The sequence below is a fragment of the Triticum aestivum genome, chromosome 4A (genome assembly GCF_018294505.1).
Source record: "Triticum aestivum cultivar Chinese Spring chromosome 4A, IWGSC CS RefSeq v2.1, whole genome shotgun sequence".
NCBI lineage: Eukaryota > Viridiplantae > Streptophyta > Magnoliopsida > Poales > Poaceae > Triticum > Triticum aestivum.
Window position 1 is genome coordinate 703,731,661 of NC_057803.1, and position 20,922 is coordinate 703,752,582.

The following is a 20,922-nucleotide window of genomic DNA, read 5'->3' on the forward strand; positions in this document are numbered from 1 at the left end:
GTTCATTAGGTGTTTGGCAATTGAAAGATGGTGCCGCCGTGGGGTGAAGCATGAGCAAATCTTCCTTCAAGTGAAGTCTCTGCCCCGCTCCTCAGAGTGGTGTGTATTGCATTCTTCAAAATCCTTTTCTGCGCCTCCACCATCAGGAACGGTGCCAAGACGCCTTTTTCGGATGCACCTTGGGTCACCAGTTGGAAGCCTAAAGAAATTGCCCCTCCTACTCGGGGCTTGTAGCTCGCACCCTATTCTCCTCTTAATTAATACATGAAGCAAATCTTTTGCCTCGGTTTTTAAAAAAACCTAGGTGTGATTGGGGTTTGCCCTTTGGGTGTCCCTTCTCAAGATCCTTACCAACGCAAATATTTGTAAAAATGCAAAATGCATGCATGGTGGATTCAATGTATGAAACTATGGATACAGTATGGATAAAAACCTAGAAGTTGAAAGTACTCAAAAGAAGTTGTAGAAGGTGTTATTAGTCAGTAGTACTTAGTAGTGGGAGTTAGGTTTGATTTTGCAAACTGAAATTAGAAGTTGTTGCTAGTCAGTAGTACTTGGTAGTGTTGTTAGTCAAACAGAAGCTCCAATAGGCCCATGGTGGTGGGTGGGGAGCGAGATAGATAGCTCCAAGGCTGGGTGCTAGCAAAGAGGAGCAGATCACATTTGCCAAAAAGCAAGCTGAACAAAATTAGAGGGATATTAGGAGGTGATGGAGACCGAAGCTTAATAATTATGGAACAGTAGTTGCAGTCGTGGTAATCCATATCTGCGCAGAGATTTTGTGGCCATTGTTTTAGTGTGTGTGTGTGTGCATGGCTGCATCACAAGTAACAAAAAGGGAGTGCAAGTGTGCACCACCACCATACAAATGGCCAAATTGGTTGAATAATGTACTCCCTCTGTCCGTGTAGTGTCAAAAACGTTTTTATATTATGGGACGGAGGGAGTAGCTTTCTTTAATTTGTGTGCATGCATTTTCTTCCTCCTTCCTCTGGTCTTCTAGATGATGTTATTGCCTTCGGTGCCCAAAATAAATAAACAAATTGTATAAGAAAGTTGAAGGAAATTAAGGTGTGCTGATTGTTATATAAACACCCCCCCCCCCCCCCCCCCACCCCCACAAAAATAAATAAATAATAAAAGTACAACTTCAGAAAAGAATAGGCAGTTATCTGACCCCTTTTATAATTTATCATAGAGCTTCTATGAAATTATCATCTTTTAGTACTATATTTTTCTTCTCTTTTTATTTTGATCATTAAGTATGTGTAAGCATGCACAATCAGTCCAGTAGCTCTCACACAAGAAAGAAAGTAGCATTGTATACTAAATTAAGGACTTATAGGTCAGCAAACCAAATATATATATGGAATGCACTGCACAAGGAGATCCTCCATTTCCCTTTTTCCTGTGATCCCTATGCTTCTTTTCTGGAAGAAGGCCCCATGAGGATCCCCTTGACTCTAGAAAACACTAATTTGGAAGCACTTTATAAGCGATGCTTTCTATGACAGATCTCCCAATTGTTGCCATAGCAATATACTATAAGCTCTCTCTCCAATTTGGAGCCTATTTTTTGTGGGCTCCCCTGAAAACAAAACTGCACACAGCAGCAACTTTGCGAATAATTGGCTGAAAGTCGGAACGAAGCAACGGTATCAGTTCTTTCCAGGCAGGTATACCTGTCTGTCTTACTCTGATCAGTCAGATCTATGCAGAACTGTTCCTGCCCGGCTGTTTTCTTTTCCCCAGCAAGTAGTGACACAATTTATCAGGTCAGTAGCACACACACAAATTGCCTTCTTTTTCCCACCAGGGATGGGAGGTCTGGTAAGGTGTCACCTTGATGGATTCCCTCCCTGCAATAATCTGCTTGACCTCTGCTCTTCCTTTTGTTCTCATGCTGCAAGGTTAATGCCAGGAGAAAAGAAAAATATATAAGGTTTTGTCATGAGCCCAATGGGCGATAAAGAATTCGGCAAGGTGATAGGGCTGCATGACCTGTGAAGGTGATGCCCATTTTGGCTACAAATGGTTGTTGCAATCATTGCCAAGTCCTGGCCTCTTGTTTAGAGTTCAACCCCACTTTGCTCTTCATTGTTTATCCTAGAGACTAGAAAGTAGTCTGACTATCAGAGCACCTACTCTTAGCTTGATAGATAGAGAAACTTATTAGTAGGATGCAAGACTAACAAGATCATCCCAATTTTCGACAATTATTCTCACCTTTTCTTCTGTGTGCATATTTACAAGTGAATTAATACCGAAAACAGGTTATAATTCTTTTTTCTTCTTCCTGGGAAACCATGCATAATATTTTGCTCGCATGGAATCCTACAATGTAAACATGATTCAGAATAGTAAAACTATATGCAACAAGAGAAAACAAAGTGGGCGTCGATATCTAGGCGGAACACACGTCAGATAAATTGGTTCTGGTCAGGATCCTTCGGACGTGTTCCTAGAAAACAGGCATCTCCCCTTGGCTTCTCTCAGGACTGAATCTGATCTTATCAGCAAATCCCAATTAAGAAACACACTAATCACAACTGCTAGTGCATGAGTTTAGTAGTGGACAACAAGTGTACTTCCAAAGCCAAAATGTTATCCCCCAAGATGGGGGATTCCATTAGATTTCCTTTCCTGGTGTCACCTGCTCTTCCAACAAGCACACAAACCAATGGAAGCCGATCCGGGTGACGTTAAGTGTATCTTACTCCTGCCCCACACTCCACTACGAGCACCGATGAAGTTAGTTCCAAATACAAAGCAGCTTCGTTTCGCTCACAGAATAATAATATGCTCACCTCAATCTCCAAGATGCTTCCCTGATGCCGTGATGCGTGCAGGATTGGTCTTTTGGACCATTCTACCATGTACTCACTCCCAGGACACGCGCGCCATACTTGCTCCTTTCTTGGCACAGCAATACAATACTTGGACGCCTTTCTCTGGACTTTTCGGCTACACGATCAAGAGCATGGTGTAAGTGTAATGTAAAAGATAGTTTAGCGCGTGCACTGACCGAAAGCACATTCTTTGCCATACAAGAAGCAGGATCGTCTCAAATCTCCGGCGATTGCAATAGGATAAGTGGCAGAGTCAAACCCACTGAGTAACATACTAGCTCAACCTTCCAGTACCCTGCACTGCAAAGTCATAGATTAAGCCTCAATGATGAGTGACTATACAAAGTGGTGCTGAATTGTTTTTAAGTGGAAGACGCAAGGTGAAGTGGAGGCTATCTTAGGCTATCAGCAAACACTCACCACGCTACAGGTGGTGAAGGCATGATCAGTCTAACAAGTGTGAAAGAGACTGGAGATAGGTACATAGTACTATTTGTGCAGTGCAAGTTATCTCATCTCACTACTCTGCCATCACTAATAAAATGGCTTCTATTAATATATGTGTATCTAAATTTTTTCTCCAAAAGTCGATTATATAACAGGAGACACGGCAATATGATGCACATGTATTTTTAATTTATTTATTTATTAGAAAAACAACAATTTGGACGGCAGTGTAGTGATCCTAGCAAAGCAATGACCGATTGCTGAGGAAGTGAAGATGAAATCTCAACAAAAAAAACATGCGCGGAAATCACCCAGTGCAAACTTGTGAATTACTGAATAAAGATTTTTATTTTTCTCAACTGGCTTAATAGTGCACACTAAACTACAGGGAACTAGAAACAACTCAATAATGAGATGGAAAACCAAATTTTCTGTTCATTCAGAACAGAGTAGGCATCTATTGCTAAATCTAGATAGAAATATACTACCTCTGTAACTAAATATAAGACATTTTTGCAGTTCAATGAACTGCAAAAACGTCTTATATTTAGTTATGGAGGTAGTACTTTCTATGGATCATACAGCGTGATGGTAAGCAAGCAGCTTCGTCACTGTAAATTATGTTAGCTGGTGAAAGCCACGATGAAGTAGTCAGTATCCAGTACAAATCAAAAGCTTACATTGGAAACTGAATTCTTACAGTTGTGGAACAGGAGTGTGAACAAGAGAACTGTGTCTGCACGGTAGATGTGTTAGCATGAGGAGAACTGCAGTCCAGACTACTTCCTAGTATAATCAGCACACTTCGAAGTCATAATTCAGACAGAACAACCACCGGTTACTTGGGAAGTTCAAGAAGCATTTTCAAATTTTCGAAATTTTAAGAACTGTTGCATATTTAGATTCACAAGCACAAAGAAAATCTGAGCTTTGTAGCTAAATCCACTTTCCTTATAATTCAACACAAATTCCGAGAGAAAGAATGGATGCAGGAGCCCATTGCTGTACATGTCGATGTATCTGGATAAGGTGGACCTTTCTAGAAACCGGTTCATGAATGCAGACTGAGGAGAATAAAGATCATTTTTTTCTCAAATGGCTTAATAGTGTACGCTAAACTACAGGACACAAGAAACAACTCAATGTTGAGATGGAAAACCCAATTTGATGTTCATTCAGGAAAGAATAAGCATCTATTGCTTAATCTGGACAGAAATACACTTGTTCTGCAGCTTGCTTGATCACTGCAAAATAGATTAGACGGTTAGAAAGTACAGAATGAAGTACTCAGCATTCAGGACAACTTGAAAGCTTAGATTGTGCAACTGGAGTGTGAACAAGAGAAATGTTTTTGTAGGGTAGATGTGTTAGCATCAGGAGAACTGCAGCCACCAATTAGTTCAAGAAGCGTGTTCAAATTTTCAAATTATCAGAACTGGTGCATATATTCACAATCGCAAACAAAATCTGAGCTTTGCAGCTCAATCCACTTTCCTTGTATGCCATGACTATTGCTACTTTCCCAGATATGCACTGAAAGAAGCTAAAATTGATACAATATTTGGAACAAGTAAACTGGAACAGACATATACACAGAAATGTAATCAGGTCAATAGGTTATGACCTACATAACCAAAAAAATAGATTTGACTGGTGATAAACTATCTTACTCTATAAGTATTTACATCTAGATGGCAATTCCAATCTTAATTTTCTCTAGGCTAAGCAGAGAAGAAAATAGTGTTTCGATGCTGGCATGCAGTCTGCCACTCAAATACAGGAGTAGTATGTTTCAAGAGCAACACATTTGAGACTAACACGGAAGAGCAATTTCTCTTCTTCAACGGGAAGCAGAAATTTACACACTGAACCACTTCCATTCAGATGATTTTGTATGATGATACAATTTACATGTTCACTCCAACTCCAACTGAGAAAAGAAATGATTCATTGGTATCTATGAAAGAGGATACAATGAGAGTACAACAGGGTGACTGACCAGTCAGTTTCTGATTGTCAAATATCTCTGCCCAACAGTGTAAACAAAATAAACTGATCATACATTGCTTCTCCAGTAAAGAAGGGCCTCAACGAAATCAAAAGTTTCAATCCCAGATTGCTCCCACAACAAAGACCTGCGCCGTCGTCCTACCAAAACTCCGGCAATCCGGCGTGGAATCCGGCTCTATCAAATACAAGTCCATCTGGACCAATCACACAGCAAACGAACTAAGAGACATGATTAGTCACAAGACGAACAACCATCCACGCTTGTAGCCGACAAGCGTGCCCACAGTCACCGCCGACCACACCGCCACCACCCAACGGGCCGCAAGCAATGCCGCCTCCTTCATGGCGACGGACCACCCGACAAGCCAGTCGAGCCCCTGCACGCCCTCAAAGAAGTCCTTCCCTTGCACCCACCACAGTGCCAGCAGCGACAGCACGAGCAGCGGTGGCGCGACGAACTGCGTGGCCGCTGCGCAGAGGTGGTGGTTGTGCAGGAACACCTTGGCGCGGCCGTACTCAGTGTCCGGCGCGCGGTTGGCGTGCAGCCGCTGGTACCAGCAGAAGACGGCCTCGTTGAGGTACATCTGCACGGCGGCCCTGGATGCCAGCAGCTGCAGCCCCGCCGCGGCGGCCAGCAGCTTGGCCTCCAGCTCGGGGCCGTCCACGAAGCCGCAGCACTGCAGGATGGAGGCGGCGGAGGAGACGAGGACGGCGAGGTGGAGCAGGAGGCGCGCGGGGGCGGAGGATGCGAGGACGGCGAGCCCGGTGCGGGGCTGGTCGGTGCCGAGCCAGAATGCGCGCGCGAAGCGCCATGCCGGGAGCGCGGCGAGCGAGGCGACGGAGCCGGCGAAGGGGCTGGAGGAGAGCACGGTGGCGGCGAGCAGCGCGGCGAGGGAGGCGGCGAGGTGCGCCGGGCGCGGCGGCGAGGCGAGCGCGACCTGGCGGAGGAGCGCGACGAAGAGGAAGGCGAGCGGGAGGAGCGGCGCGAGCGGGGACGGCTGGGACGGCGGGAGGAGGAGCGCGGGCGGGAGGAGCGCGAGCGGGAGGAGCAGGGAGAGGTGGAAGCCGGCGAAGTGCGGGCGGGAGGCGAGCGTGGCGTGGGAGAGGCGCAGGCGGTAGAGCTGCGCGGAGCCGTCGGAGGGCGGGGGGCCGGCGGCGCCGCGCTTGCCGGAGGGGGCGGGGGCGGAGCCGGGCGGGCGGAGGACGGCGCGGGGCCCCGTGGAGGGCACGGCGTCCGGGTGGATGTAGGTGTGGACGGCGTAGAGGAGGAGGGAGGGGAGGTGGAGGAAGTGCGCGGCCGCCGCGAGCGCCAGCGACGCGGCGACTTGCGGGGCGTACGGCGGGACGGGGAAGGGGAGGGGGAGGAGGTCGGAGACGGCCATCGCCGGCGGCCGGAGCTGGGAGAGGGTGGGCGGATCGATCGGCGCAGTGGAGATCTGGGTGGGTGGGGAGTGTGACGGAGTTACCAGAGACGAGGGGAGGACTGACTAGTACATGGGCCGGGCTGGGCGTACGGTCTTAGATCTGGGCTGGGTTTGGAGGCTACCGAGGCCCATGTGCAGAGCATTCCAACCGTGTCTTTATTAGATTCTCTACTTTCAAAAAGAAAATTAGATTCTCAAAAAAGATTGTGCACACATGAACTTTTTATACTGTCTATATAAAGACTATAAAAATATATTTTTTAAAGAAACTTGAAATTCATGTGTTTGAGGAATGGGCTCCTGAAATTCTTATGAACGAATTCTCGCATCCTAGAATTCGAGAACACACTACATGCAAAATCAAATGTCGCTCTGTAAAAAAACCAGGGTGCCCAACCAAAAACAGTTTCAGGCGGCGAAAGTGCCTTTCTGGCAGCACATTTTGTTCCAACTGAGAAGGTAGCTATCCCATACAAATTTGCAAATCGGAGCAAATATGGTGGCACGACAAGCAGTTAAGAGATCCAACCAAACAACAGAGAACTGGCAGGGTGGATAAACAGAATCATCATTATTGTTGTGTATATAATACAATTTGCATACACTAATCACAGCGTGCCTCCTCGGAAGTGTTCTCCGGAGGACGGACGGAGTAGCAAAATCTCACAGCAGGTTCTTTATTTCAGTTATCATGGCGGCAACAAAATGAATAGAGGTTCTCGACCGAATAATGATACATCAACAGTGGATCTTAAGTTGTCTCCGGGGCAGGGCAGGGCAGGGCTCACTCGCCGCTCAGGATGGGGTTGATCAAAGGCTTCATCTGGGCGAGGTACACGATTGCCCACCTGCAGAGAAATATTAATGACTTGTTAGAAAATGAGAGCTGGGACAAGCAGGATGTGAAACCATGCTAAAAACAGGCTCGTGAATGCAGGAATTCTTTTGTATATAGAAAATATTGCAACAGGAAAATTAAGATAATGTAGGAAAATCTGGTGTGCCTATAAAATAATGGCACCGCAAGCGTCCAAGGATCTGCGACATTTGTGTGTGTCACTTTTCTCTTCTGGTTGCTAGAACCTTTGTACTCTTGCTTTTTTTATAGCAAAAAAAAACAGGAAAACTGCAGCAGCAATGATGATTCTAATAAGCAAGTTGCGTAGGTAAGAGCGTTCTCATGATTAATTTTAATCAGAAAAAAACTTAAAATCAAATCCTTCAGACTAGTTACTAGTTAGTATGAGAATATATTTCTTGACAAAAAAAATCCATTCTACAAGGCTTAAATACTGGGTTTGGCTTCCTGGGTATCCCATTAATCTGTTTGGAACCAAGCATCTAATGTGTTGTATTATGCCTGGATGGTCAGAGAACTAACATTTGACTTCTACGAAAACAAAAATAATCAGTAAATGGCTTTCACTTGATCAAATTATTTACTCCGAGCACCGAACTAGAAATATTATGGCTTATGCCACATATAACAAATGTGAACTACTCCCTCCGTCCCATAATATAAGATCGTTTTCCAAGCTTTGTTAGATAACATTGAACGGCGTGCATATTAGATATTACAAAAACAAGTTGAGAGAAATATGTATGTACGAGTTGTGCTACAAATCAAGGAAAAAGAAGCGCTAAGTGTGTGTTTTGCCACTTCATAGCGCATATCTCATGTATGTGGATGCCTAAGAACACATAGGCATAAGCCAAGCATGATTAAGCGCTAGGCATTCAGTGGTCGCCCAGCTCCTAGGCAAACCTAGGCAAGCTTTTATTTCACTGCTATAAAAAATACCATTTGTTGTATACCAGATTTATTGATCATCATTTATATTGGACAACTGACAGACATATTTGGCGCTAAAAGAATAACTTTAGCTAATGCAAAATGGCAACCCAATGCAAGCTAACAGATACTTTATGCCAAATGATGTCAAGTAGCGTGCAAGTTTCATAGCCACAAATTTTCATGTCACAATTGCACGTTTGCAATACAAATTTTGATACGAGGACATTTTTTTAAGATGATATGCGCAGGACAACAACAGTTGATGTGGCAATCTAGGTGTAAGAAGAAGGGAGAAACCAAATATGCACATGGGTAAAATGGATCGGAACTTACATCATCCAACAACAAACTGTAGCGGTAATAACCAGAGTCAAATGGAATCTGCATAACAAGAGCGAAGAACATTATTTAACGGGTTATACAGAAGTAATGGATGCATACATATGAGTGCAAAAGCAGACGCATCCGAGAACGTAACAGAGCCCAAGGCAAGGATTTCCAGGCACGCACAAATTCGTATTTGCCCAATAATTGACGTAAAATGAAGAACACACTGACACATAGCAGAAACCATGGACAAATGTTGATATGTAACCTGTCTACTCAATTGGTGCCAGTTTAGATGCGCTGAATCAACACAAACTTGGGCGAAGTGGCGGTATGTGCAGAAGCAGTAAAACATCGCAAAAGCTCCTCTTTTCCCCCAATCGTGTGGTGAGGAAGCCTATGCCCCGAATTCGTCTTGCAGAGGAGGCAACTAGCGACAATGGCTCCAAGCTTTGGACAGGATTTTCAAGGCAGAGTTGAGGTTTCTACGGAGCAGAGCCCCCACAGCATCGCCCCAACGATCCAGCCACTCTGATAGGAGCCCGACCGGGAGATCCGCCCGCGGATCTGAGGAGCGCAAGCTCTAGACTAGACCGAACCGCCCAGACTAACCCTAGATCGAGCTCCCGCCGCGATCCGGCGGGGAGGGAGGGGCCGGCCGAATCCAGAACCGCCAGATCCGAAGCCAGGGACGTCCCGTAGGGATGGGCAGGCCGGAAGAGGGGTCGGGATCGGAGGAGGAGGAGGGAGGGGGGAGAGGGGTTGGCGTACATGTTGGTGGAGGCGCCGCGGTTGCAGCAGAGGAGCGAGAAGAGGCAGGCGATGAAGCCGGCGAGGAAGAAGATGGCGGAGGTCACCACGAACCCCATCGCTGGCGCTTCGGGCTCGCCGGATCGCGGGGTTGGTCGCCGGGTCGGGGGTGGAGGAGGAGGAGACGCGGTGGGAGACAGACGACGAGAGAGGAGGAAGAGGTGGTGTGGGGGCTGCCACGTGACGTGCGCGCCCGTCGTGTCCTGGATCGGATCTGGACGAGGGGTATGGGCCGCTGCGAGAGGCGGGAGGCCCACGTCGCCGGCCCACTTAGCTCGGATTTGCTAGCCTTCTCTCCCCCAAAAATCAGGATAACACAGGGCCCTGGTCAGCCTTTATTTTTTTGCTAGCCTTTTTTCTTCCACGGCCCTGCGTGCGTTACCCTGGGTTTGAGAAGCACCCAGTACAGCACCAACACGCATTTACCCTGACCCGTTAAAAAAAAAAGAAAAACCCGTCAAAAAAACACGCTTTTTTTTTTGCGGGAACACTTGTATTACTCAAAAGACAATGTCCTTACAATCATCAAGGGAAATACCCAAGACTTCCTCTGGTGGCCCAGACCTTAGCCAAGTCATAGTTCGCCCCTCAACTCGAGCAAACCTAGCTAAACTATCACTAGCTCTGTTTTGGGCACGCGATACATGAGTAATACAAGTTTGTCTGAGACAAAATAAAAGTCTAATTTCATTCACCAAGGAGGCATTAACTGAGCGGTCAACTTCCCCAGAAGATAACAAGGATACTGCCATGCTTGGATCAGATTCAATTGCAACAGGCAAATCAGACCTTTGTATGGCAAGTGATAATCCTTCCATGATCCCACATAGCTCGGCTTCTAGTGGATCTCTGCAAGAAAAAAGTGATCTACAAGCCGAGAAGATGATCCTGCCCTCATTGTCTCGAAGAATCATACCAGCACCAGCATCATCGCTTGCTACAAACGAGCCATCGACATTCAATTTGACCCAGCCATTAGCAGGCGGTACCCATCTAGCTTCAGAAATCGGTTGTTGTGGTGTGATCGCCGCCCCAACATGCTGATCATAAGATAAATATCCCTTTCCTTTCGCTGGGTCCATCTCCGAATTTAGCTTGATGTCAATTAATTCATCTAGATATCTCCTCAAAAAGCTTATCGAGGACTCCATGAACGGCGTTGGCTTGTGATGCACAATTTCATTGCGCACGTACCATCTCCTCCAGAAGATGAGAAGCAGTTTAGTACGATCAATATCACATAACTGGTCGAGCGCATGGAGGAGCCATTCCTTACCAGTGTTCACGAAGGAATCCATTGCTGGCAGTTTCCATACATTAGACATTTCTCTATACAAATCCAGACCCCGTTGGCACCTTAAAAACGGGTGGAAATTATCTTCTACCTCCATTCCACACGCCGGGCAACCACTTATCGTTTCCAAACCAATTTTGTTCTTGTTCTTCCATGTTGGGAGGGCATCCGTCGCCATTCGCCAAGCAAAATTGCGGATCGTCGGCGGCACATTACTCTTCCATATAAGTTTCCAGCAGCTTCTCCCCCCAGAGCTCGAGGTACTGCTAGAAGCCAAATTTGCACCATGAACTTCATGAAAAGCAACCTGATAAGCTGATTTGACAGAAAAAATCCCATTTTTACTCGGCCCCCAAGTGATCACGTCCTCGTCCAACCTAGGGGACGCCCGTATTTTCATTATCTTAGTCACATCTGCATCCAAAAAATGCTGCTGCAGTAAATCTACCTTCCAAGACCCATTGGTATTAAGAAGTTCAGAAACAAAACGAATGCGGCATCGGCCCTGTAGGGAAATAGGTTTGTACGACACCGGCCTTGGTATCCAACTGTCCCTCCAAATCCGGATGCTCCTTCCATTTCCCACCCTCCATATCAGCCTTTTTTTCAACAGATCAAGACCATGGCTGATAGCTTGCCAAGATGAGGATGCATTACCTGAGAAAACCATATCCTCCAACTTGCCATAAGGATAATATTTTGCTTTAAGCACCTGGGCACACAAGCTCTCCGGTTTTGTTAGTAATCGCCATGCTTGACGAGCTAGCAAAGCTTGATTAAACATCCGGAAATACCGAAGGCCCACACCACCTCTGTCTTTGGGTTGGAGTAAGTGATCCCACCCCTTCCAATGCACTTTACGCTTACCATCCGCCGATCCCCAATAAAAATTCCTCACCATTCTTGTTAGGTCATCACACACCGAATATGGGAGTTTGAAAACACCCATAATATAAGTAGGTAAGGACCGTGCTACTGATTTGATTAACACCTCGCGGCCCAGTTGAGCTAGCAGACCGTCACCCCACTGGATGAGGCGTTTTGTCAACCTTGCTTGTAAATTTTGGAACTTGCCCTTGGACATACGGCCCTCCGGGGTCGGCAGGCCAAGGTATTTTTCCTCAAACACCAAGCTAGTGACGTTCAAAGCATCGCGAACTTGAGCCTGAGCTACTTCAGGACAGGCGCCCCCGAAGAATAAGGAACACTTGTTATAATTTAAGTTTTGACCTGTAGCCGCACCATACACCATCAAGGCTGCTTTCACATTTTCGGCTTGAGCCCTTGAAGCCTCAAAGAATAGCAGCGAATCATCAGCAAATAGTAAGTGGGATACACCCGGAGCTCTCCTACAAACTTTCACAGGAGTGATTACGCCCATAGCCACCTTGTTCTTTAGAATAGTAGACAAACTGTCGGCCACAAACAGAAATAAATGAGGTGAGAGTGGGTCACCTTGCCGAAGACCACGCGACGGTGCAAATGAATCTAAGAGGGTTCCGTTAAGTTTGACAGAATATCTCACCGACGTGACACACGTCATTACCCAATCAATCCATCGATGAGAGAAACCCAGCTTTTGCATCACTTGCCTCAAGAATACCCAATCCACTCGATCATATGCTTTTGACAGATCAAGTTTATATGCACGAAAGCTTTTGGTAGGATCCTTCTCTTGTTTAATGTAGTGCAGACACTCAAAAGACACCAAAGCATTGTCCGTAATCATTCTCCCCGGAATAAAAGCACTCTGTTCTGGAGATATTAAGTTGTCTAACAGAGGCCTCAACCGGTTGACCAGGCATTTGGAAATAACCTTATAAATCACATTACATAAACTGATTGGCCTGTAGTCAGACATCGTTCTGGGGTTTGCGATCTTAGGAATAAGAACAATAGACGTGGAGTTTACCCCCTCGGGCATAATTCCTGTCCTGAAGAAATCATTGACCGCAGCAAGAACATCACCTTTGAGTGTACCCCAGTTTCGCTGGAAAAAATGGGCCGGGAAGCCATCCGGACCCGGGGCCTTTAAAGGGCCAATTTGGAGAAGAGAATCAACTATCTCCTTTTCAGAAAAAGGTGCAGTTAATCTAGCATTGTCCTCCTCCGTCACCTTAGACTCCAGTGGCTCCAAAATTGGTGAAGCATCCAGGGAGGGGTCAGCAGTAAAAATGTCGTGGAAATAGTCATTCGCTACCCTCCCCATCGCTGCACTGTCTGTATGCACCACGCCAATACTATCCACAAGTTCACGTATTTTATTTTTCCTTACCCTCCAAACAGCCTTGCTCTGAAAATACTTTGTATTGCAGTCTCCTTCCTTCAACCAAGTGATTCGCGACCGTTGGAGCCACAACATTTCCTCTTGGTATAAAAGTTCATTCATCCTATCCGTTATCATTCTGATATCTGCTTTGTCCGCATTCATATGCATCAACTCTTCTAGTTGGGTGCGTGACTTCGCAATCTATCTTCTCATATTCCCAAACTTCTTACTCCATAACCCCAGCGACACCATAGTTTTTGAGAGGGCATCACGCAGCTGTGCCAAATTATGCACCCCCCAACTACTGCCCACGCCTCCTTTATAACCTCCGGCAATGCAGCATCCCTTTCCCAGAATAACTCATATCTTCTACTGCTTTTCCCTGACGGACCCGGGTCAGCCGAGCCTTTCAACAAAACAGCCACATGGTCCGAGCATGGAGATGGGATATGCAAGATAGAATAAAATGCAAACATGTTCCTCCACTCATTTGTTGCTACTGCTCTGTCCAGCCTGACCTTGACGTTACTCGCCCTGCTGCGTTTGTTATCATAGGTGAACGACACTCCAACGAAACCGAGGTCTACAAGACCGCAAACCTCCAGTGCATCTCGGAAGGCCACCATCTGGGCTGGTGGTCTTGGCGTGGCAGATATATGCTCAAAATCCCACATAGCCACGTTAAAATCACCGATAGCTAACCATGGCAAGTCACTAACATTTTTCAGATTCTGTAGCGTTGTCCACATGAGCGGTCTATTCTCAACTCTCGGCTCTCCATATACGCACGTCACTCTCCATTGTGCAGCATCACGGTGGACCCGAACTAATGCATCAATATACCGTTCATTCTTGTCCAACACTTGTACTTCATATGATTCATGCCAAAACAGTGCCAAACCACCACTGAAACCGCAACTATCCACACCTGAAAATCCTTTCAAACCCAAATGACCCCTTAGTCTTCTCATCTTTTCTTCTTTTTGCCTCGTCTCACATAAGAAGACTAGAATGGGGGAATGCGACTGGCAAAGAGTCGCAAGTTCTCGAACTGTCTGGGTATTCCCCGCTCCCCGACAGTTCCAACTTAAGATATTCATTGGGCCCAGCGGTCCTCCCGCATGGAGGCCGCCTCGTTTGACAAGATGTTGTCAACTCCATATTCACCTTCGCCTTGCTTCCTTCGCTTGACAACGGGTACTTTCCCGGGGGTAGCATTTGGTAGACTCGCACCCCGAGATCCATCCCCCCCTCCACTTTCAAGCAGGAGCACTGTATTGGAAACCTTACCGGCTATGTTCGGTACAGCCTGCCCTCTGACATTGATTGTACCATCATCACAAACAAGTCTCTTGCGAACACCCCTTGCATCTCCTCCCCTAGCCCCCATCTCCTCATATGATGTGTCCATATCCTCCATACCACGGTAGCTCACACCCGCATTGCTACCTCGCCCAACACCTGTCCGGCCTCCTCTATCCCCTCTCCCTCCGTCTCCACTTCTTCCTCCCCGGGAAGGGCCATTGAACTCCCCACTCCCCCTTCCTACACCTGACCTGCCACCTCCTCCTCTACCTCCTCTTGCACCACCTCCCACCGGTTCATTCGACCAATGCAGCCAATCACCCCATTCACAAGTAGTCGGGTCATGAATACCGTCACCACACTCCTCCACCACATGGCCCATGCAGCCACAATAAAAATAGAAGTCCGACAGCTTCTCATAGCTAACCGGGTATTTCTTCCTCTCCTTGAGCGTGATGGGCACAAATCTCACCAACAGCATATTAACATTGACAAAAACATGCACCCGGAGATGACTTGAGGGATTAATTCTCCCCTCATTCACAATTATAGTAAACGGTGGACTTCCAACTTTTTTTGCCACTTTCTCAGCAAGCACTTTCTTCCTCGTTAGACCATCCGGCAGCCCCTTAATCCTTGCCCACAAAGGATACATATCAAGTGCATATTCATGTGACGCCCGGATAATTAAGCCACAGTAACCCTCCGCTAATGATGCCACGTCACCTCAATTACTGTTGCTAATCTCGCGTTAGTTCGAAACCGATTCGAATTCAAATTCAAAATCGAGCAAACAATAAAAGATTTCAAATTAAAACTAAAATGTTCGGAGTGAGCCAAATAATTCATAAGTAATGTTGGTGGATAAACCAAGTCTTTATAAAAAGTTTAAATGCACTAAACTAAATAAAACAGTAGCAAAGACAATTATTTGAATGCTTTTTAAATTAATAAACAAATATTAAACTAGTTTATTAGTCACCAAACTTTTTAAGGCAGTGGGTTATTCGGAGATATTAATTTAGGAGCTATTTTCATATTTATAAAACTAAAGAAACTAAAAGTAAAATAAAATAGAATAAAAGAAAATAGGAAAAGGAAAAGAAAAACAAAAAGAAAACAAAAGGAAGTAAACGGAACCCCCTCCCTCGTTGGGCTTTGGCCCAGCCGTCCACCAGGCTGCCTGGCCGGCCCAACCGGCCACCCATGCCCCTGGCCTACTAGGCCTCCCACCCGAAACCCTAACCCTGTTGCCCCCCACTTCCTCACTCGCTCCCCCCACTCTCTCGCAAGCCCCCCCTCGATCTGGATCGAGATCGGGGCGAAGACCCGAGGCCACCGACGCCGCTGCCTCGCCGTTGGACGTTGCCACGCCGGAGCTCCTCCGCTGGCCTGCTTCCTCCGCCTCAACGGCCTGCCTCCTCATCGCCCGGTCGTCGCCGTCGACCACCCCGAGCCTCCCCGAGCACGCTGCCATTACCCTACCGGCCCTGTGAGCACCCCCGCGCCCCTTCTCTCTCTCCCTCGCCCGGTCGCGTCCCCGCCTGGCCTCACGGCGCCGCACCACGCCGGTCGCCCCGTGCCCTCGCCAGCACCGCTCCGCGCCCTCCCCTGCACGTCCCCGCATGCGCGTTCGTGCTCACCGCGCGGCAACTGCGCCCGTCCGCGCGCCCGCGCCCCGCCTTTGCTCGCGGCCACCACGGCCACGGCCGTTCCCGCTCGCGACCTTGTCCTTCCTCTCGTCGGCCCGTGCCCGCTGCTGCCCTTCTGCCGGCGTCCCATTCCGGCGACCGCCCGTGCTGCGCCGTCGACCACGCGCCCGGCGCCGGCGCCCCCTCTGCGCCCGCTCGGCCCTCTCCTGGGTCGGGCGCCCCGCAGCGCCTAGCGCCCGCACCTGTAGCGCCCGCAGCACCCGAACCCACTATGGCCCCTAGGGCCTATGACAGCCGGGGCCCATGCCCCTGAGAACGTTTTAAAAATATATATATATATAAATAAAAATAACAATAATAAATTTAATTAATTAATTAACAATTAATTAATTAATGAATTAATTAAGTTAATTAATCCTATTTAATTAATCTGATTAACTTGTTAGTTTAATTAAATAGTAATTAGTTTAACTAAACACTAATTAACCTAAACAGAGTATGACAGGTGGGTCCCACTGGACCCACACGTCAGTTGACCGGTCAACACCTCTGTTGACTGCTGACGTCATGCTGGCGTCATGATGACGTCAGCAAACACTGTTTTGGATAATGTTGTTTTAAAATAATTAAATAAGTTCTAAAAATGATTTAAACTTTAGAAAATCATATAAAACAAACCGTAGCTCAGATGAAAATACTTTCTACATGAAAGTTGCTCAGAACGACGAGACGAACCCGGATGCGCAGCCCGTTCGTCCGCCACACACTCCTAACATATCAAACTCGCAACTTTCCCCCTCCGACTCCTTTGCCCGAAAACACGGAACACCGGGGATACTTTCCCGGATGTTTCCCCCTTCACCGGTATCGCCTATCCCTACGTTAGGTCACCCCTAGCACAACATATTGCCGCGTCTTGCTTTGTGTTACATTTGATTGCTTTGTTATTTATTGTGTTCCCCCTCCGTCACTCCTTTTCGGTAGACTCCGAGACCGCTGCTGATGCCCCTGTGGTCGACTACGTCACCGACGACCCCTCCTTGTCTGAGCAACCAGGCAAGCCCCCCCCCCTTGATCACCAGATATCGCCTATTCTCCTCTATACTGCTTGCATTAGAGTAGTGTAGCATGTTACTGCTTTCCGTTAATCCTATTCTGATGCATAGCCTGACATTGTTGCTACATCTGTTGATACCTTACCTGCAATCCTAAATACTTAGTATAGGATGCTAGTTTATCATCATTGGCCCTACATTCTTGTCAGTCTGCCTTGCTATACTATTGGGCCGTGATCACTCGGGAGGTGATCACGGGTATATACTATACATACATGCATACTATACAGATGGTGACTAAAGTCGGGTCAGCTCGATGAGTACCCGCAAGTGATTCTGATGAGGGGGCTGAAAGGACAGGTGGGTCCATCCCGGTAGAGGTGGGCCTGGGTTCCCGACGGCCCCCGACTGTTACTTTGTGGCGGAGCGACAGGGCAGGTTGAGACCGCCTAGGAGAGAGGTGGGCCTGGCCCTGGTCGGCGTTCGCGGATACTTAACACGCTTAACGAGATCTTGGTATTTGATCTGAGTCTGGCCATTTGGTCTATACGCACTAACCATCTACGCGGGAGTAGTTATGGGTATCCCGGCGTCGTGGTATCAGCCGAAGCCTTCTTGACGTCAGCGACGGAGCGGCGCGTGCCGAATTGGACCGCGTAACGTGACTTCCTTTGTAATGGAGGTTGCTAGGTCTGCTTCCGGCCGCCCTCGCTACGTGCAGGTGTGCAATGGGCGATGGGCCCAGACCCCTGCGCGCATAGGATTTAGACCGGCGGGCTGACCTCTCTGTTGTGCCTAGGTGGGGCTGCGACGTGTTGATCTTCTGAGGCCGGGCATGACACAGGAAAGTGTGTCCGGCCAAATGGGATCGAGCGTGTTGGGTTATGTGGTGCACCCCTGCAGGGAAGTTAATCTATTTGAATAGCCGTGATCTTCGGTAACAGGACGACTTGGAGTTGTACCTTGACCTTATGACAACTAGAACCAGATACTTAATAAAACACACCCTTCCAAGTTCCACAGACAACCCGGTGATCGCTTTTCCACAGGGCGACGAGGGGAGGATCGTCGGGTAGGATTATGCTATGCGATGCTACTGGAGATGCTACTATGAGATGCTACTTGGAGATGCTACTTGGAGGACTTCAATCTACTCTCTTCTACATGCTGCAAGGCGGAGGCTACCAGAAGCGTAGTCTTCGATAGGACTAGCTATCCCCCGCTTATTCTGGCATTCTGCGGTTCAGTCCACTGATATGGCCTCCTTACACATATAGCCATGCATATGTAGTGTAGCTCCTTGCTTGCGAGTACTTTGGATGAGTACTCACGGTTGCTTTCTCCCCCCTTTTCCCCCCTTTCCTTTCTTTCTGGTTGTCGCAACCAGATGCTGGAGTCCAGGAGCCAGACGCCACCGTCGACGATGACTCCTACTACACTGGAGGTGCCTACTACTACTTGCAGCCCGCTGACGACGACCAGGAGTAGTTAGGAGGATCCCAGGCAGGAGGCCTGCGCCTCTTTCGATCTGTATCCCAGTTTGTGCTAGCCTTCTTAAGGCAAACTTGTTTAACTTATGTCTGTTCTCAGATATTGTTGCTTCCGCTGACTCGTTTATGATCGAGCACTTGTATTCGAGCCCTCGAGGCCCCTGGCTTGTATTATGATGCTTGTATGACTTATTTATGTTTCAGAGTTGTGTTGTGATATCTTCCCGTGAGTCCCTGATCTTGATCGTACTCATTTGCGTGCATGATTAGTGTACGATTGAGCTGGGGGCGTCACAATTCAGCTACATTTGTAAACCCATCATATTCCACCATAACCACTGTGTCTCTGCGAAATTGCCACGGACCTCCTTCCATCACCTGCTTGCAGTCGCCAAGGCAATGGAGTTGTGCTAGGAATAGATTCGTCCCCTTGATGTTGAAGGTTACCCCTTGCGCACAAGCCCATGCGTTTCTCATGGAGTTCAGTAGGGCGGCATGGCTGAAAGGCGTCAGAGTATGAACCCTAAACAGCGCCAACCAACGCACATCCCTAATCAGATCATCCACCTCCCCTGATAAATCCAAATCTTCTTCCTCCTCACCATGTAAATTCATGCCCTCGAAGGCATCTTCTAGGGTTGGGTCTGGGCCATGGCGATCCCAACCCTCGTTGCTTCCTTCCTCCAGAACGGGTTCATCCCTGTTCGCCTGCTCTCCCTCCGATCCCACACCACCCATGTTCGCGCCCATACCACTTCCCGATCCTCCCTCTTCCCTCCCCACTTCTCCCGATTGCATCTCCTTCGCCACTTCCTTCGACCCCTCCGTTACAGCTGGAGCCTCCATGCAAACTAGCGCCGAGCGGCGCCCCGTAGATCTCCCCACGCGCGCGAGGTTCGGGTAGGAACCGGCGGCCGATCGATGTGGACTCCGGCGTTGTCGTCGGAGGACAGGGTAGACCCTAGGTAAACCCTAGGGGAAACTTTTTATAAAAAAAACATCAACACGCACACGCACACGCTCACGCACTAGCATGATGCCTAGTACCAACGAGCGACCGCGCGCCGGAGCCACAAAACATCACGAGCAACAACGTCGTCGTCATCGCGGCCGCTTCCCACTGAAAGGATAATCCGCCTTAAATGAGACACGCGGTCTAACGGTTCGGTCTACGGTGGGTGAGGGAGTCCTGGACTAGGGGGTATCCGGATAGCCGAACTACCATCATCGGCCGGACTCCAAGGCTATGAAGATACAAGATTGAAGACTTCGTCTCGTGTCCGGATGGGACTTTCCTTGGCGTGGAGGGCAAGCTTGGCGATACGGATATGTAGATCTCCTACCATTGTAACCGACTCTGTGTAACCCTAGCCCTCTCCGGTGTCTATATAAACCGGATGGCTTTAGTCCGTAGGACGAACAACAATCATACCATAGGATAGCTTCTAGGGTTTAGCCTCCTTGATCTCGTGGTAGATCTACTCTTGTAACACACATCATCAATATTAATCAAGCATGACGTAGGGTTTTACCTCCATCAAGAGGGCCCGAACCTGGGTAAAACATCGTGTCCCTTGTCTCCTGTTACCATCCGCCTAGAGGCACAGTTCGGGACCCCCTACCCGAGATCCGCTGGTTTTGACACCGACATTGGTGCTTTCATTGAGAGTTCCTCTGTGCCGTCGCAATCAGGAAGGATGCCTCTTCCCGTCTTTAAAGACGGCACCGTCGTCAAGGGAGCTTTGGCCGCCGACCAAACTATCCGGCTAGGTGGTTTTCTTATGACCTCCTGTTCGGCCACCGCTCCGACAATGACCTCTCAGGTCATCAAAAGCGATCTTCACGTCAGCTCGGAATTCGCCGAGCAGCTAGATCCGATGGAGCTCTCCTCCGTGAACGAGCTCTTGGATCACATCGCCGCCCTGGGAGTCGCTACAGACTACGATCAGATTGGGCTTAAAACCGATCTGAGAGACATTAACTCTCCCCAGGCTACCCACCACGTTGTCGTGGTAGAGGAACAATGCGGCGACTCTTCTTCTATGTTAAAAACCAGCTATGTCCGGATTCCCGATCCCTCCATGCCGGATTCCCGCGGAGGGATGGACGTCAATCAAATACTGAACCTAAAGTCAGGCATCGGACCAGATTTGTTGGAAGGCATCCAACAAACAAAGCTTCCAAATCCAGAAACT

At 48.0% G+C, this 20,922-nt stretch overlaps 2 protein-coding genes across 2 annotated transcripts; both read right to left on the reverse strand.

Moving 5' to 3' along the window:
- Positions 1–5,153: 5,153 nt before the first annotated feature.
- Positions 5,154–6,747, reverse strand: LOC123088240 (uncharacterized). Its single transcript, XM_044510438.1, has one exon. The coding sequence runs from the start codon at positions 6,686–6,688 to the stop codon at positions 5,543–5,545; it is 1,146 nt and encodes a 381-aa protein (XP_044366373.1). The 5' UTR covers positions 6,689–6,747; the 3' UTR covers positions 5,154–5,542.
- A 535-nt stretch (positions 6,748–7,282) lies between these two features.
- Positions 7,283–9,873, reverse strand: LOC123088241 (V-type proton ATPase subunit e1). The gene is made up of 3 exons (XM_044510439.1): positions 9,624–9,873; positions 8,859–8,906; positions 7,283–7,578 (listed from the first exon to the last, which is right to left on the reverse strand). The coding sequence occupies exons 1-3, from the start codon at positions 9,719–9,721 to the stop codon at positions 7,515–7,517; spliced, it is 210 nt and encodes a 69-aa protein (XP_044366374.1). The 5' UTR covers positions 9,722–9,873; the 3' UTR covers positions 7,283–7,514.
- Positions 9,874–20,922: the final 11,049 nt, after the last annotated feature.